General features: G+C 38.4%; 4 protein-coding genes across 4 annotated transcripts; 3 read left to right on the forward strand and 1 right to left on the reverse strand.

Moving 5' to 3' along the window:
* Window positions 1–497: 497 nt before the first annotated feature.
* On the reverse strand, window positions 498–2,186 carry bud31 (BUD31 spliceosome associated protein). The gene is made up of 4 exons (XM_058050471.2): window positions 1,987–2,186; window positions 1,565–1,687; window positions 981–1,147; window positions 498–890 (listed from the first exon to the last, which is right to left on the reverse strand). The coding sequence occupies exons 1-4, from the start codon at window positions 2,078–2,080 to the stop codon at window positions 840–842; spliced, it is 435 nt and encodes a 144-aa protein (XP_057906454.1). The 5' UTR covers window positions 2,081–2,186; the 3' UTR covers window positions 498–839.
* On the forward strand, window positions 2,157–4,494 carry pdap1b (pdgfa associated protein 1b). Its single transcript, XM_058050470.2, has 7 exons — window positions 2,157–2,204; window positions 2,517–2,664; window positions 2,943–3,034; window positions 3,254–3,349; window positions 3,451–3,572; window positions 3,842–3,993; window positions 4,071–4,494. Exons 1-7 carry the CDS (start codon window positions 2,172–2,174, stop codon window positions 4,133–4,135), a joined length of 708 nt encoding a protein of 235 aa, XP_057906453.2. The 5' UTR covers window positions 2,157–2,171; the 3' UTR covers window positions 4,136–4,494.
* Window positions 4,495–5,347: 853 nt separating this feature from the next.
* Window positions 5,348–13,090, forward strand: shmt1 (serine hydroxymethyltransferase 1 (soluble)). The gene is made up of 12 exons (XM_058050466.2): window positions 5,348–5,512; window positions 6,257–6,391; window positions 8,006–8,151; window positions 8,229–8,344; window positions 8,409–8,569; window positions 10,029–10,110; window positions 10,201–10,413; window positions 10,502–10,615; window positions 10,687–10,809; window positions 10,880–10,996; window positions 12,346–12,456; window positions 12,572–13,090. The coding sequence occupies exons 2-12, from the start codon at window positions 6,299–6,301 to the stop codon at window positions 12,742–12,744; spliced, it is 1,449 nt and encodes a 482-aa protein (XP_057906449.2). The 5' UTR covers window positions 5,348–5,512; window positions 6,257–6,298; the 3' UTR covers window positions 12,745–13,090.
* Window positions 13,091–13,538: 448 nt separating this feature from the next.
* cpsf4 (cleavage and polyadenylation specific factor 4) lies at window positions 13,539–16,010 on the forward strand. The gene is made up of 8 exons (XM_058050469.2): window positions 13,539–13,947; window positions 14,084–14,134; window positions 14,235–14,387; window positions 14,467–14,562; window positions 14,637–14,730; window positions 14,827–14,899; window positions 15,337–15,492; window positions 15,578–16,010. Exons 1-8 carry the CDS (start codon window positions 13,845–13,847, stop codon window positions 15,644–15,646), a joined length of 795 nt encoding a protein of 264 aa, XP_057906452.2. The 5' UTR covers window positions 13,539–13,844; the 3' UTR covers window positions 15,647–16,010.
* Window positions 16,011–16,040: the final 30 nt, after the last annotated feature.

Raw genomic sequence — 16,040 nt, forward strand, 5'->3', positions numbered from 1 at the left:
GGTGGCATGAATAATAAATGCTCGGTGCGGGAAATGGCTCGTTGTCCTACAGTGGCTGCAGAACAAGAGTGAGCTTGTAAACAAGCATTAGAAGCAATAATATTTCACAATTTTCAATGTATACATTGTATATCTTCCAATTCAGTAGTCAGTGTACAGCTTGTATGTAGTATATTTGTAGATGTACAGACTATGCTTAAGTTTACCCAGGTTTCCTTTCTTAACAAGTTACGCTGTATTAAAATGTCAACTCACTTTTCTAAGATATATTTTTGTTTAACCAAAACAAAATACTTACAGATGGTTGGCAACCAGTCCAGGGTGTACCCCACCTCTCGCCTAAAGACAGCTGGGATAGGCCCCAACATACCCCCACCAACCTGCTGAGGACACGGGGCATAGAAAATATAGCCTATTTAGTTGACATCTTATTACATCACGTATAATTAGCATACATTTATTAAACACCGCTATAAATTGAGAAAGTACAAAACATGTTTAGTGAATTAGAATCGTTTTATTGAAATTTTTAAAACAACGTTCAGTTCCCAGCTACCATTGAATGAATTACCTTCACAAGATGATTTGGAGACAACTTCCTTCTAAATAGGTTTTGAAGATAATTGTTTTATTTGGACATTAAAAACAGAGAAAAGAGTAATAATAATGAACACAGTAAGGATGCTCTTAAAGTATTCTTTCTTGTACTGGTACAGAATACAGAGCTCCCTGTAAAGACTGCTGGGAATGATGCTGAAGAAAGTATTTGTTACTGAAGCAGGTAGCAGATGTGCGAGAACACAGTTGGAGGAAGAGGAAGTCTCCAAAAAAAAAAACGCTTAGCCAGAACATCCTCTGCATCCACAGTGCGTGCATTCGATGATCCTTCCCTACAGAAACACACACAGAGTGTACACGATGTGAGTAAACAGCGCTGTAGAGTGGAATTACACGTATACAAGACTTCCATTGAAACTTACAACTTCCAGCTTGCTCTTTGGGACTCTGCAAATACAGTTGGTTCCAAAGTTGGTGTCTCGTGTTTGGATGCAACGCAGGCAGCACAGGTTCTCATAGCCCTGCTTCTTCCACTTGGCAATGAGGTTCTTGTCTGCGTAGCCTTCCTTTATGCAGTACTCATACAGCTCTGCCAGGATGTACACAGAAAGACAAAAAAAAAATCAGAAATCGCTATCAAGATGTGTACAAATTTTTTAAAAATAGTTGAAAATTTAATTTAAACTGAGCCTGGTGGAATAAAATTATGCTAGATAGTCATTTAGAGGATAAATTACACACAATAAGAAAAAAGAAAAAAAGGGAAAAAAAGAAGAAAAAAAACAAACTGTATTATGGAAAGCAGGAAGTGAACAAATGTAACAGTTACTGATTATAAAAGTACCAGATGGAGGGGTAGGATTTAATAAGCTTTGCTTCTTCCTACTCCTTTTGGACATGTGGAACTGTGAACCGATTATGGGATGCACTCAATTGTAATCTGATGCATGTTCAAATGAAATCAAACCATTACCATTACAATACAGATAAACATTGAGCTCCATACCTCTGCTGATGGCTTTTCTTTTGAAGAACAGATCGTAGATATATCGGCTGCGCTGATGGTGCAGCCTGAAAATCGGCCAAAGAGCTTCCACCTTCCTCTTTCCCTCATGAGGGTCAGTTTCAGCTAAGTAGAAGTAAAAAAAAGAACAAATTCGCTTAGTACAACAGTAACCTATATCACAAGGTGCTAATATCTGGGGATTTTACAGCGAAAACAATTACATTTCAAACGACAACACGTCAGCTCCATATTTATAGTGTTAATGTTTCGAAATGTCTTTTGTACATGTTAACAGCAATTTTCGTAACGATACGAAAACAATACAATAAAGAAATTAGCGGTGGTTACGACGAATGTTAAATGATGTCATTTTCTAAAACGCACGCCGACCTGCATGATTAAATTCAATTGTTTCGGCATACCTTCTCTCATTTTCTGATCGAGTTCATCCAACGTTGGTTCGATGAGTTCCCAGCCGTCGGGTGGTGGCTTTCGGCTCCTCTTAACTTTGGGCATTTTCCTGTAGTTTGTCTCGAAGAGAACAAAAGCTGTTATGTTTTCGACACAGTTTCGCGAAGCAGTTTCGGGCCACTAAATATGACGTCATATGGGTCCATTGGAGCATCGCCTTTCGCATGACGTAATTTTGTCTTATATTTATATATTTGTTTCTGATTCCACTATTAATACTGAATTAACATTTTTGAATAAATAACTTATATGTGTTATTTGTTGTTTAGTTTACATAAAATGTGAGGCAGACATCTTAACGTGATATTGCATCACTTTAGGAGACTGGTACAATGCCTTACAATGATAACGTAACACGGTTTATGTATTTTGTAGATTATTTAGATTTTTTACAGTGCATAAACGAAAAACGAGTATTAAAAGGAACATATAGGGTGAAAAGTTTGAACATTTTTTTTTTACATTGTGGATTTTTGTACAGGCAAATCCTTGGTCGAAACTGGCTGCTGGATTGTGTTGCCCATCTCTGAGTTTAGCCAGCTGTCACCTCACCTCGGCCTTATATGTCATTTGTTTCGTCTTTATTCTCAAGAAGGGATTTGCTAGAAAGCCAAAAATGCCCAAAGGAGGTAAGAAAGACTTGAGAAGAATTGACATTGTTTGGTGAATTCACATGTTGTTGCCATGTTAGCATGTGCTAGCTTATCTCAATAAGGTAACGATTATTATGCCTGTGAAAAACACGTAGCCGAATCAAGTTAGATTTGCTCGTTGACGTTGTAATATTACACTGATGTAATATGTAGCAACAAATTTACTCGGGTTATATCTTAATGCTGGTACTATGTGAATATCTAAATAGTAAACATGTAAAAATCGGTACTCATGCTTGTCATCCTCATTGCAGGTAGGAAAGGTGGCCACAAGGGTCGCATGCGGACTTACACCAGCCCGGAGGAGATCGACGCCCAGATGAAAGCGGAAAAGGAGAGAAAAAAGGTCGATATTGTTAAATTAATTTGACTTGAAGGGGGCTTTGTAGAAATGTGAATATTGATAAGCCGTAATGTCAAACCAATTGCAGCGAGTTACCATGTCAATAATGTGAGATTCAATGCCTGACAGGGATGTATGACTATTTACTGTATTAACCGTACAGTATGCCATGATGTTCTTTTTAACTTTGTTGTGTGACTGATAATTAATTACATGTTTCAGGAAGAAGAAGAGAACGGCGGAGCAGCTCAGAATGACACACCGGATGACAAGCTACAAGCATCAGGGTCAGACGACAGTGACGATGAAAGCTCCCAGGTGTCATTAAAGCTCACTCGGAATGCTTACAGTACATATTAATAGCTGCCATCACCACGGAGTGCATTGATTTGCATTTTAATCTATACTTGCGCCCACAGAGGAAGAGAGCGGGTGTGGAGGGCTTGATAGAAATCGAGAACCCCAACAGAATTGCTCAGAAGTCCAAGAAGGTGACGCAGATCGAGCTGGAAGAGCCAAAGCAGTTGTCAAGGAGAGAGAGGTGATGAGTGACTACTTTTTGGATACTGCTTTAATGAGTCAACAAATATTGCATGAAAATTTGTGATTATAACTACCTTTACGTCACGTGTGTCCAAAGTATGTCCTAATTTTATATATTTATCTATATTTTTATTATATTTATCACTTCTTATTCTCAACACACACACATCACAACAATATTATGTGTGTAGGTGTGGTCTAAATAAACAGACAAATATTGTTATCGCTCATAATACGAATTTAAACAACCTACCTGTATGCACGCAGAGAGGAGCTTGAGAAGCAGAAAGCAAAAGAGCGCTACATGAAGATGCATTTAGCGGGGAAGACGGACCAGGCCAAAGCTGATCTCGCCCGCCTCGCCATCGTCAGGAAACAGCGAGAGGAGGCGGCGAAAAAGAAAGAAGAGGAGAAAAAAGGTGCGTGCCTTGAAGTGCAAACAAAAAGAAGTTTGCATGTGTCCAAATTGTAATTTTTTTTTTTTTTCTTTTTGCAGCAAAAGAAGCGAAAGAAGCGGCGGCGGTGGCGGCTAAAGGATTAAACTCCCTCTCGCTAAAATGATGCAGAATATTTATCAGAAGCATTTTCCCACATTTATGGACTGATGCAATATAAATTTTGACTATTTTTTAAAAGATGTATTATGACGAGTATTTCCCATTACTGGCATGAAACAATCTCTGCATTGGTCCTTCTAAGAAGTAAAGCCGCAGCTGGGAATACAACGGTTTTGGCGTACAATTGGAATAAGGCTATGATCTAGCTTGTACATGATATTGACGCAGACGTATTTATCATTGTACAATGTCGAGTTAGCTTTTTGAGCTATGGCACTATGTTTCTTTTTGGATTTTACACTGTACATAACTGAGTCATGGAAATATTTCTGAATATTACCATAAAGCTGAAGAAACATTTTATTCATGCTTTCATTTGGAGTCAGCTAATATGACCAAATGATCTATTAATGAGTAACACCAATAACAAAACATATAAGAGATATGTTTTCCATGCAACTTGTGTTATTATGGGGTATGCCTTGGACTGGTCACCCATCAATCACACGGCACTTAAACAATCATTCACACACCTATGGGCAATTTCGAGTCTTTAATTCATTTATCATGCATGAACAGATGTTCGACTCTGAGGCTGTGGTGCAAGCCCCCGGGACACCGGCGGCCCTCACTTGAATACAATCATTATGAACCAGATATAAGGGTAGTACCCCTATGGATCTTAATTTTTTCAAAAAATATTTATCATTACCTTTTAACGATATTCAATGTTGGAATCTCCGTGTGAAGTTTGCATGTTCTCGATGTGTCGTGTACGCCCTCTTCCCACCCAAAGTCAGCTAGGCTTTAGCATACCAGAAAGAAAATAGTTACATTAATATGTTTATTATTATGATTGTTATATTGCATCTGATCAGCTACTTGTGTGGGCAAAATGAATAGTGCTGTGTTCAAATCACTAATTGACTTCAACCATAATAATAAACCTATGGAGACTGCAGTAGAGAATAATTACAAATATTAGATACAGGCAGTTATAATAAACATTTGTTAAATGATACCTCTTTTTAAAAATGTTTTCACTATACTACTATATAATTATATATAATATAATAAATATAATTACTACTATTAATTATTTAATATAGTTACTACTAATTGTACAGCTTCGACGACAATCTGTAGCTTTCAAGCGTACCTTTGGTGGGCGGTCACGTGGATGGCCATATTCCTACCACACGGGGGCGCTCAACCCAACAAGCTGCTGGTAAAACATTAAACGAAGAAGCAGAAGAGCAACTCATTTGATTGGTCCAAACTTTCGCGGATTTTATCTTTCGTCATTGTTCTATTTTTTTCCTGCCTCGTGATTAAAGTTTCGCTTTTGTCAGCGACGGAAGCTTCTCTTCCTGCTTCTTAGGTAAGTCAACAACTGGGTAAAACATGATTATAGCAGGCCAATATTGAAGGTCATACTTCGCATTTCTCTGTAAATCATCCCTGAAATTACAGAGTTGCGTTTTTGCATGTGAATGTCACTTCTTGACAGGCGGTGGCAGTTCTGCCGTATGGTGCGTTCAGGTTCTTGTCATAATATCGCTATTTGTGTCAGTATAGCAGTTAATCCATATTCACATAATTGGTCACTAAAGTTATTTGATGAGACGGAAAGCCTTGTTGTGATGTTTTTGTAGGTCCACTGAAGATAAAGATCATTTAATCCATACAGGAGCCGATAAAGTAGATAACGTTACACAATGTGTTCATGTTTGCTGTGTTCAATGGTCCAAAGTTTACATACACGGCGAAGCCACCAAGTAGCTGAGTTTAAATACAGGATTTCTGTGTGAAGGAGTCTTTCATGAAACCAGTGGTTTCTTTGATTCAACTAACAACATTGAGTATTCAATTAGAAAATGATTGTTAATATTTCAGCTCATACCAACTTGACTCATTAACCAGGAATAAAAATAGAGGTAGCCATATTTGTATACACGTGACAAAAACCACGAGGGATTGAGGCGAATAATAATAATGCTGCATAAAGAATGACCTTAATCATTAATGTGGAAAATGTGCTTCAGTTTGCTAGTAAGCATTTAGACTGGACTCAATAACAATAGACAATAGATCATGATAATGTAACAGCTATCCTCTTGTTTAGATCATCACTGCAACAACAACAACAACAACAACAACAACAACCATGTCTTTAACAAACGGCAACAATATCACCAAAGAAACATGGGATTCTCACAACAAGATGATGTTGGAGCCACTGGCTGTCAATGACTCGGAGGTCAGTCCCACTCTTTCAACCTTGTTTACTGTTTACATATTTTGGATGCTTTCACTTGTAGCTATGTGTACTTTCACATTTCAGCAACCAATACTGTACTATAGGAATATAAGTTGATATTTTAATTTTGAGGTAAAATTAAGCAACATGCATGCACGATGCACAACGATGAGCCAATTCAAGAAACAATACAAGCAGTTGATGTTTGCTAAATACAAGGATGAAGAGTCTTGAACCAGTCATGATGTGCTCTATATATATCACTATATTGACACTTACTATGGTACACATTATGTCATTGGATGCTCATATCACCTCCTACTTCGGTACGTGACTAAATTAATTAATTTATTAATTAATTAATTAAATTAAGTTTATTCATTCATTCTCTACCGCTTTTTCCTCACGAGGGTCGCGGGAGCCTATCCCAGCTTTCTTCGGGCGAGAGGCGGGGTACACCTTGGACTGGTCGCCAGCCAATCACAGGGCACATACAGACAAACAACCATTCACACTCACATTCATACCTATGGACAATTTGGAGTCGCCAATTAACCTAGCATGTTTTTGGAATGTGGGAGGAAACCGGAGTATTCGGAGAAAACCCACGCATGCACGGGGAGAACATGCAAACTCCACACAGAGATGGCCGAGGGTGGGAATTGAACCCTGGTCTCCTAGCTGTGAGGTCTGTGCGCTAACCACTGGACCGACGTGCCGCAAATTAAGTTTAATAAAATTAAATAAAATTAAATAAAATTAAATAAAATTAAAATAAATTAAAATTATATTAGAAAGCAGGAAGTGAACAAATGTAACAGTTACTGATTGTAAAAGTACCAGATGGAGGGGTAGGATTTAATAAGCTTTGCTTCTTCCTACTCCTTTTGGACATGTGGAACTGTGAACTGATTATGGGATGCATTCAATTGCAATCCGTTGCACGTTCAAATGAAATAAAACCATTACCATAATAGTAGAGTTATATATACGTATATATATTGATATAGCTTTTTTGACACTTACTATGGTACACATTATGTCATTGTATGATCATATCACCTCGTACTTCGGTACGAGGTACATTATTTAAAACAAAACAAAAAAAAACCTTAAACTGTATTATGGAAAGCAGGAAGTGAACAAATGTAACAGTTATTGATTGTAAAAGTACCAGATACAATGGTACCCATTATGTCATTGTATGGTCATATCACCTCGTACTCCAGTACGTGACAAATAAATAAATAAATAAGTACAAATTTATCAAAATTATATTAGGAAAGCAGGAAGTGAACAAATGTAACAGTTACTGATTGTAAAAGTACCAGATGGAGGGGTAGGATTTAATAAGCTTTGCTTCTTCCTACTCCTTTTGGACATGTGGAACTGTGAACTGATTATGGGATGGCACTCAATTGTAATCTGATGCATGTTCAAATGAAATTAAACCATTACCATAATATTTTTGCCATCTTGGTATGCATCCAATGCATAGTTGTAAGTAAAATATCTGATTTATACTGCAATAAAAGGACTACTAACTATGACTGTATTGTCTGTGAAATATTTTGTATCATGTGATATTTGCAGCTTGTTACATTTGTGCTTCAGGTTTTCTCCATCATCAAGAAAGAGAAGCACCGTCAGACATATGGACTGGAACTGATTGCGTCCGAGAACTTCACTAGCAGAGCTGTTCTAGAGGCTCTGGGTTCTTGTCTGAACAACAAGTACTCTGAAGGATATCCCGGTCAGAGGTAATCATTTATGGAATTCTAATACAGAGCAGAACCTCAGATCCGGATCAAATATGTGTTTGATATTCTCAATGTAGGTACTATGGCGGTACGGAGCATGTTGACGAGTTGGAGAGACTCTGCCAGAAGAGGGCGCTAGAGGCTTACGGTCTGGAGTCTGAGAGATGGGGAGTGAACGTGCAGCCATATTCCGGTAACAGAAATCAGTACAACATGAGTTAGATGCACACACCTTTTGTCGATGTTTCTCCATGAAGGTTCTCCGGCCAACTTTGCCATCTACACTGCCATTGTGGAGCCCCATGGTCGCATCATGGGTCTGGATCTTCCAGATGGAGGTCATTTAACGCACGGCTTCATGACGGAGAAGAAGAAAATTTCGGCAACATCCATCTTCTTTGAGTCCATGCCTTATAAGGTGACTGAATCTCATCACATTAATCACTTAAATAAGTAGGATTTTTAAAAATTATTTACCTTTCAGGACCTTGAAAATGGTGAGTAGAGTACATTGTACGATTAATTAATACATAATTTTTATGAATAAATCATTCTGTTTTGTGGTTTAATAGGGTTTATTACTTGTCAACATGTCTCATTGATGTCTTAATGTATAATTTTTTCTTATTATATCTACTATATTGGATAATATAAGTATAAAGGTGACTATAGGGGTGTTATTTCAGGTGTAGAGGACTCTAATATTGATTTATGTTTCAGGTTTTTAACCCTCCTCTTGTGTTAGGGTCGGCACCATTTTAATGCATAAAAAGAATCACATAACATTTGTTTATTGCATTAAGGCTTTTTGACTTTGTCAGGAAACTCTATTTCAACAAAATAAAACCAAAAAAAATTTTTTACTACATTTTAAAATGGTCTGGTTGAAATTATGACCACTGTATTGTTAGGGTCGGTTTCGACCCGGTTATAATAATATGACTATAAAGCAATATTTTTAACCAAAAATGAAATCACAAGTGTACAATTAGCCAACACAATGACAACCAGCTCCTCTTCTCATCATGTAAGCTTCAGGGGATTCTCATTTTGACCGCTTTTCCAGTAAACATGTGATGTGAATGCACTCATTTGATTGGCTGATTTTCACATTTACAATTTGGATCATGGAAAAAATGGCCAGAAGTACAGTGAACCAAGATCTGGACCTGTTCTGCTTTTTTTTAAATTTCAGTTTATACTAAAGTTCTGTTGCTGAAAACATTAACTTTTTCTACCTTTTCTTGATATTAATATATATGGGTCAAAATTCACCCCAACACCATAGATGTTTTTTAGTGATTAATACTAAAATGAGAAAATAAATAAAACTAATTGATTTAAGAGATTTGTTCTACAGCCCTCAGTAATAGCCAGGAAACAATTATTATTATTAATATGATTCTTTTGAGGGTCATTTTACCATTTTTGGAAATTAAATTTGAGGGGTATAGTGACAAAAAAAGGCCTATATTCCCACACCAAAAGAATTAAAACCAACATTTTCATGGATGAGGAAGCCTAAGAAGGTAACCAAGACATGAGAACCAAATTTTATAGCTGATTTAATACATGGGTCAAAACCAACCTGGTAACATAAGAGATGATACCAGAAAGCTAACACAAAATTGTCAATTTATAAATCAGGAATCCTACTTAGTGGAAATTCACTTAATATGATTTCATCTGGAACCAATGATAAACCACAATAAATGAGGGAATATTGTATATTTATCTATTCTGACACCATAGAGCCAGATTCACTAAAATATTATACTACTATCGTTCAACCAATTAGTAATTTCCTCGTGTTACTTATTGAAGAAGTCTTGGTCAGTTTCTTATTCTTCCAATTAGACAAATTGTTCTGGTTTCAGGTGAACCCAGAAACCGGTTACATCGACTACGACCGACTGCAAGAAAACGCACGCCTTTTCCACCCCAAGCTCATCATTGCAGGTCAGCTAGCACCATGTCTCACACATGTCTGTTTGTTTACTTTGTGTGAGGTGCAAATGAAAGAATTCACTCTGATTTCTGATTTGATAGGAACTAGCTGCTATTCCCGCAACATCGACTACGCCCGCATGAGGCAGATCGCCAGCGAGAACGGTGCATTTCTGATGGCAGACATGGCGCACATCAGTGGCTTGGTGGCCGCCGGTGTCGTGCCTTCACCCTTTGACTGCTGTGACATTGTTTCCACGACAACGCACAAAACGCTGCGTGGCTGCAGAGCTGGGTTGATTTTTTTCAGGAAAGGTACACAGAACTTTTTTTTTTCCCACTCACCTTTTGTGTGGGTTGTTGTCAGGGTTTTTGTGCAATCCTCCGTCTTGCTCTTCTCCAGGTCTACGAAGCGTGGACGCTAATGGGAAGGCGATCATGTACAATCTTGAGTCCTTAATCAATCAGGCTGTGTTTCCAGGGCTACAAGGCGGACCACACAACCACGCCATTGCAGGTCCTCCATATTATCAAACGCTTCCGTTTCACTTCGCCCACGGCCTCACATGCTTCCTGTTACGTCCTCAGGTGTCGCTGTAGCGCTCAAACAAGCCATGACGCTAGACTTCAAAGCTTACCAGACGCAGGTTCTTGTCAACTGCAAAGCGTTGTCCGAAGCCCTCGTTCAGCACGGCTACAAGATTGTCACTGGTAAGGATTAGAATTCCTTGGGATACTTTTCATCACGGAGATAACTCCATGGTCAAGTTTGCTTCTTAAGGTGGTTCTGACAATCATCTGATCCTGCTGGACCTGCGTGGTAAAGGAACTGATGGAGGGAGAGCTGAGAAGGTCCTGGAAGCATGCGCTATTGCTTGTAATAAAAACACCTGCCCAGGTACTGTGTGTTGCATAGACAGGCGTCCCTCACTCTATTGCTTTAAAAATAATAATAATAATAATTCATTAGTAAATTATGGCTGCTTCCTGGTTGACTGTGACCTATTTTTAGTCCAAAAAATGCATATATAAGCAAAACATAAAAGGTTCTAAAATACTACTACAGTTTAATGCAATACAATTGATGAATTGTAGCGTACACTGGCCACTAGGTGTCACTAGAAACACGCGCCCTTCATTCATATTTACTGTATCTCATAACGGGCACAATAACAACATAATGATATTATTCATCATTGTCTTATTATTCATACTATATCGTCTCAACTCTGAATCCCTGCCGTCACTTCCTGCAAAGAAATCCTGAAAACATTTACTGACACATACACAAATCTTAATTATATCTTAAATAGCTTATTTTCTATGATTATATTTACTAAACGTGACTATAGGGGTGTTATTTCATGCCTGGAGAGCTCTAATAATGGTAAAAAAGTATATTTACAAAGTCATAAACAGGTTTTCTGTGCTCTACAATAATATTTTGTCTGATTTATATTTACTAAAGGTAAATGTGACTATAGGGCTGTTATTTCATGCCTGGAGAGCTCTAATAGTGGTAAATTATAGTCATAAACAGGTTTTCTGTGCTGTAACTACAATAATATTTAGTCTGATTTATATTTACTAAAGGTAAACGTGACTATAGGGCTGTTATTTCATGCCTGGAGAGCTCTAATAGTGGTAAATTATAGTCATAAACAGGTTTTCTGTGCTGTAACTACAATAATATTTAGTCTGATTTATATTTACTAAATGTAAACGTGACTATAGGGGTGTTATTTCTTGCATAGAGAGCTCTAATAATGGTCAAAAAATTATATTTACAAAGTAATAAACAGGTTTTCTGTGCTCTAACTACAATAATATTTAGTCTGATTTATATTTACTAAAGGTAAACGTGACTATAGGGGTGTTATTTCATGCCTGGAGAGCTCTAATAATGGTAAAAAATTATATTTACAAAGTCATAAACAGGTTTTCTGTGCTCTAACTACAATAATATTTAGTCTGATTTATATTTACTAAAGGTAAACGTGACTATAGGGGTGTTATTTCATGCCTGGAGAGCTCTAATAGTGGTAAATTATAGTCATAAACAGGTTTTCTGTGCTCTAACTACAATAATATTTAGTTTCTTAACATTGAATCCTACTTTGCGGAAATTCACTTACTGTGGTCGGGTATCAAACCAAGTTGCAGCGATAAAGGAGGGATTTCAGTACTACTACAGATAAGCGGTATTGCATATTACTTTGTTTTGACCACATCCGTTTCTTTGTTCAGGGGACAAGAGTGCTTTGCGCCCCAGTGGACTGAGATTTGGCTCTCCAGCTCTGACCTCCAGAGGCATGGTGGAAGATGACTTTAGGAAGGTGGCAGCGTTCATTCACAGAGGTAATATCCACACCAATCACAAGATGAATTGCAGTAATGTCTTTGCTTGTACTTCGTAGCCCCTACAAACAAGGCAAATTAAGGCTTATATTGTATTTTTGTTCCGATCCTCCAGCCATTGAGTTGACCTTGGAGGTGCAAAGAAGTCTGGATCCCAAAGCCCCTCTGAAGGAGTTCATCCAGGCATTGGCCCAGGAAGAGAAGTTTCAGCAGCGTGTAGCAGAGATCAGGACTGAGGTGGAGGCTTTCGCCAGCCATTTCCCCATGCCTGGTCTCCCTGAGCTGTAGAGCATGATGGCCTTCCAGATACGGGGGTATCTGGACTGATAATCACGGCAGATATTACATACGATGTTGGAGGTCTTAATTTGTGTTACATGGCTGATTTTTCCGTTTAGTATTTTTTGTGCTTTCCTCTACTGCAGCTTTGGCTGCATTTAAGCTTTAAAGGTCAGAGAAATCTTTTGTATTCTTTAAAACACTCTGAAATTTACTTCCAAGGCAGTTGTGCAGATTGTTGCATTAAGTATGACAATCAGTTTTTGTCAATTATACTCTACATCATATCATCAACACCAGGTGTATATGGAATGTATTTGAAATACAGCCAATAAAATCTAATTGTTTGAGTAAAGAGCTGTTTGTCCCTGTTCCACTTCCCTTGCAATGTGAAATAATCTGATGTCATGTTTCATAATATTACTGATGCCTAGTGACCACAACATTACATATAACTTGTCTTTCGACAGTAAGAGCTCCATAAACATGTACATTGAGAAGGCTTTTGTTTGATTTGTTGTTATATAAACAACATTTCACTGAATACTGTTAACAGCTTGATTAAATTACTTTTTAACGTTAACTAAAATAGGCAGTTGTTGAGTTTATGATTAACTTCCGGGTATTTTCAAGCAATATCCCTCGCACGTTTCTTTCTTTGTTATTTACTTTTTCTTATTTATGTTGATATTGTACTGTAGAATTGCACTTTTATGTTCCTTTAATTCTGCTTATACTGTTTTGTACATTTTTTTTAATATTAAAAAATAAAAATAAATTAACTTCCGGGAAAATGATCCAAGGAGGAAACGGAAACGACGTCACGTCGGTCGAAGGTTATTGTGCGCGCCTCTCGTGCGTCTGAACTAGCAACAGCGCAGAGAACCGTTCCGTGAAAAAAAAACTAACTTTGAAACAATTCGGGGATTTTTGTTTCACAAAATAGAACAGCTTCTTGATTATTGACGTGGCGTTTTTAGCCTAAAGGCTAGCCTGGCTAGCTTTGGTCGTTGGCTGTTGAAGAAATGACCGACTAATTAGCTCAATTGTTGTTAGCTAGCTTCGTATTTAGTTTCACGTAGCGGGACGCAACACAAACCACTGCAAACATGCAGGACTTGCTGGCAAACGTGGACCACATCAAGTTCGACCTGGAGATTGCCGTGGAGCAACAGCTGGGGGCTCAGCCCCTGCCGTTCCCCGGCATGGACAGTAAGTGTTTATATGCTAAATGCTAACTAGCAGCCAAAGTGGAGGTGACGATGGAGGCGCCACCGATATACACACCTTATGAAGGCAGGTTCTTCTGCTTGTATGAAGGCTTCAATAATGTCTTCCCCCCTTTTAGAATCCGGCTCAGCTGTTTGTGAGTTCTTCATGAGAGCAGCGTGCGTGAAAGGTAAACACAAAAACACATTTACAACCATGATTGTTACATTTCAATAATTTCTGTGAAGTTACCTGTATGTTTTGTTTTTTGTTCATGCTTGATTTTCCAGGCGGGATGTGTCCTTTCCGTCACATCAGTGGAGAGAAGACAGTGGTGTGCAAGCACTGGCTGCGGGGTCTTTGCAAGAAAGGAGACCAATGCGAGTTCCTTCATGAATACGACATGACAAAGATGCCTGAATGCTACTTTTACTCAAAATTTGGTGCGTTCACAAGACATAATTATTGCACATTAGTTCAGTAACTAGTTTGGTTTGATATTATCTAACCTGTTTGCAATAGGGGAGTGTAGCAACAAGGAATGCCCATTTCTGCACATTGATCCCGAATCGAAGATCAAGGACTGTCCCTGGTACGATAGAGGTTTCTGCAAACATGGTAGGTGATTTTCATACATCTTCTAATGCAGGTCCTATGATCTCTCTCTATAACACGGGCATCTTTCTGTTCAGGTCCTGATTGCAGACATAGACACACAAGGAGAGTGATTTGCGTCAACTACTTGATCGGATTCTGTCCAGAGGGAAAATCTTGCAAATTTATGCAGTAGGTTATGTTTGCATTCAGCGTAAAAATGTCCAAATTTGATGTAAAATGCAGATTTGCATTTTTATTTTTATGGCTTTTTATGTTTCTCTTTAGCCCTCGGTTTGAATTACCAATGGGAGCTTCTGAACAACCTCCTCTGCCACTACAGAGTCAGAATCAGGCAAAGGTGAGACATCAGCTCAAACACACATCAAATTATTTCAATCCACGAGATGATCACTTTTAAGAAAAAAAACAGTGAAAAAATATGACAATATATTGCAAATCTGCACACAGTGTAAATGTATACCAGCGATCCCACCTACACACACTGAGACAGACTATATGACTGAAAAAAGGGCTCACTCTCACTCGCCGTTGTTTTATGGAATAACCACACCAGTAAGCTAAAACCATTGCAGAGTTAAGTCTCTTCCCGCCTCTTTGGTGGCGAGAGAAGATGGAGACACACACACACACGCATGGCAATATTATCTAGTTTGTTTTCATTCTATGATAAATGTTATTAATTTCGTCCCAGTGTCCACGATCTTGTTTTAATCTTGCGACACCCCGAGTGTCGACGCATATTTGTAATAATTCCTTTCTATGCTCTTCCTGTAGACTGGGTCATCCATGGGCCGCTCGTCGCTCTCTATAGTCCAGTTGGCCAGTCCAGGCCAGCGGCCACAGAACCACCATTCCATGGCTGGGATTCAACAGAACCATCTCCTGACCGGCAGGGGTCCTCGGCCGCTGGACCAAGTCACCTGCTACAAGGTGACTTATCTCTCTGAGCTTCCATGAGTTTTGCTGTGTTTTATATTGTACCGTAAAAACCAGTCTGATTTGTTTTTACCCACAGTGCGGCGAAAAGGGCCACTACGCCAACAAGTGCACGAAAGGCCATCTTGCTTTCCTGAGTGGACAGTGACCTTAAAGCTGCGGAGAAGATATGCTTGACAGGTTGGACTGTGAACTGAAAGACTAAAAAAAAAAAAGGCACTATTGTTTCTCGGCCGTTATACATTGTGGAGAAGATGCCACGGTCATCGTGTGTGGGATACCCAAGTGGAACCTCCCGTCACCTGAATTCACAGGACACCTTTTTTTATGTTGGTGAGAAATCACGGAAGGGTAATAATGAATATTTTTCTTGTAAGAGTTGTTGCTTACATAAACCCTGGAAGTTGCTTGATGATCAAAAGTACATAGTTGAAACCGGTTTCAAACATTACCACTGCTGCCATAGTTACATGTAAGGACATTTTCCTATAGTGTGTAAATAAATGTTCCATTCTAAAATGTGTCATGTATGTTGTCACTTT

Source organism: Doryrhamphus excisus, linkage group LG16 (genome assembly GCF_037039965.1).
Source record: "Doryrhamphus excisus strain RoL-2023G ecotype Guam linkage group LG16, RoL_Dexc_Guam_v1.1, whole genome shotgun sequence".
Taxonomy (NCBI): domain Eukaryota; kingdom Metazoa; phylum Chordata; class Actinopteri; order Syngnathiformes; family Syngnathidae; genus Doryrhamphus; species Doryrhamphus excisus.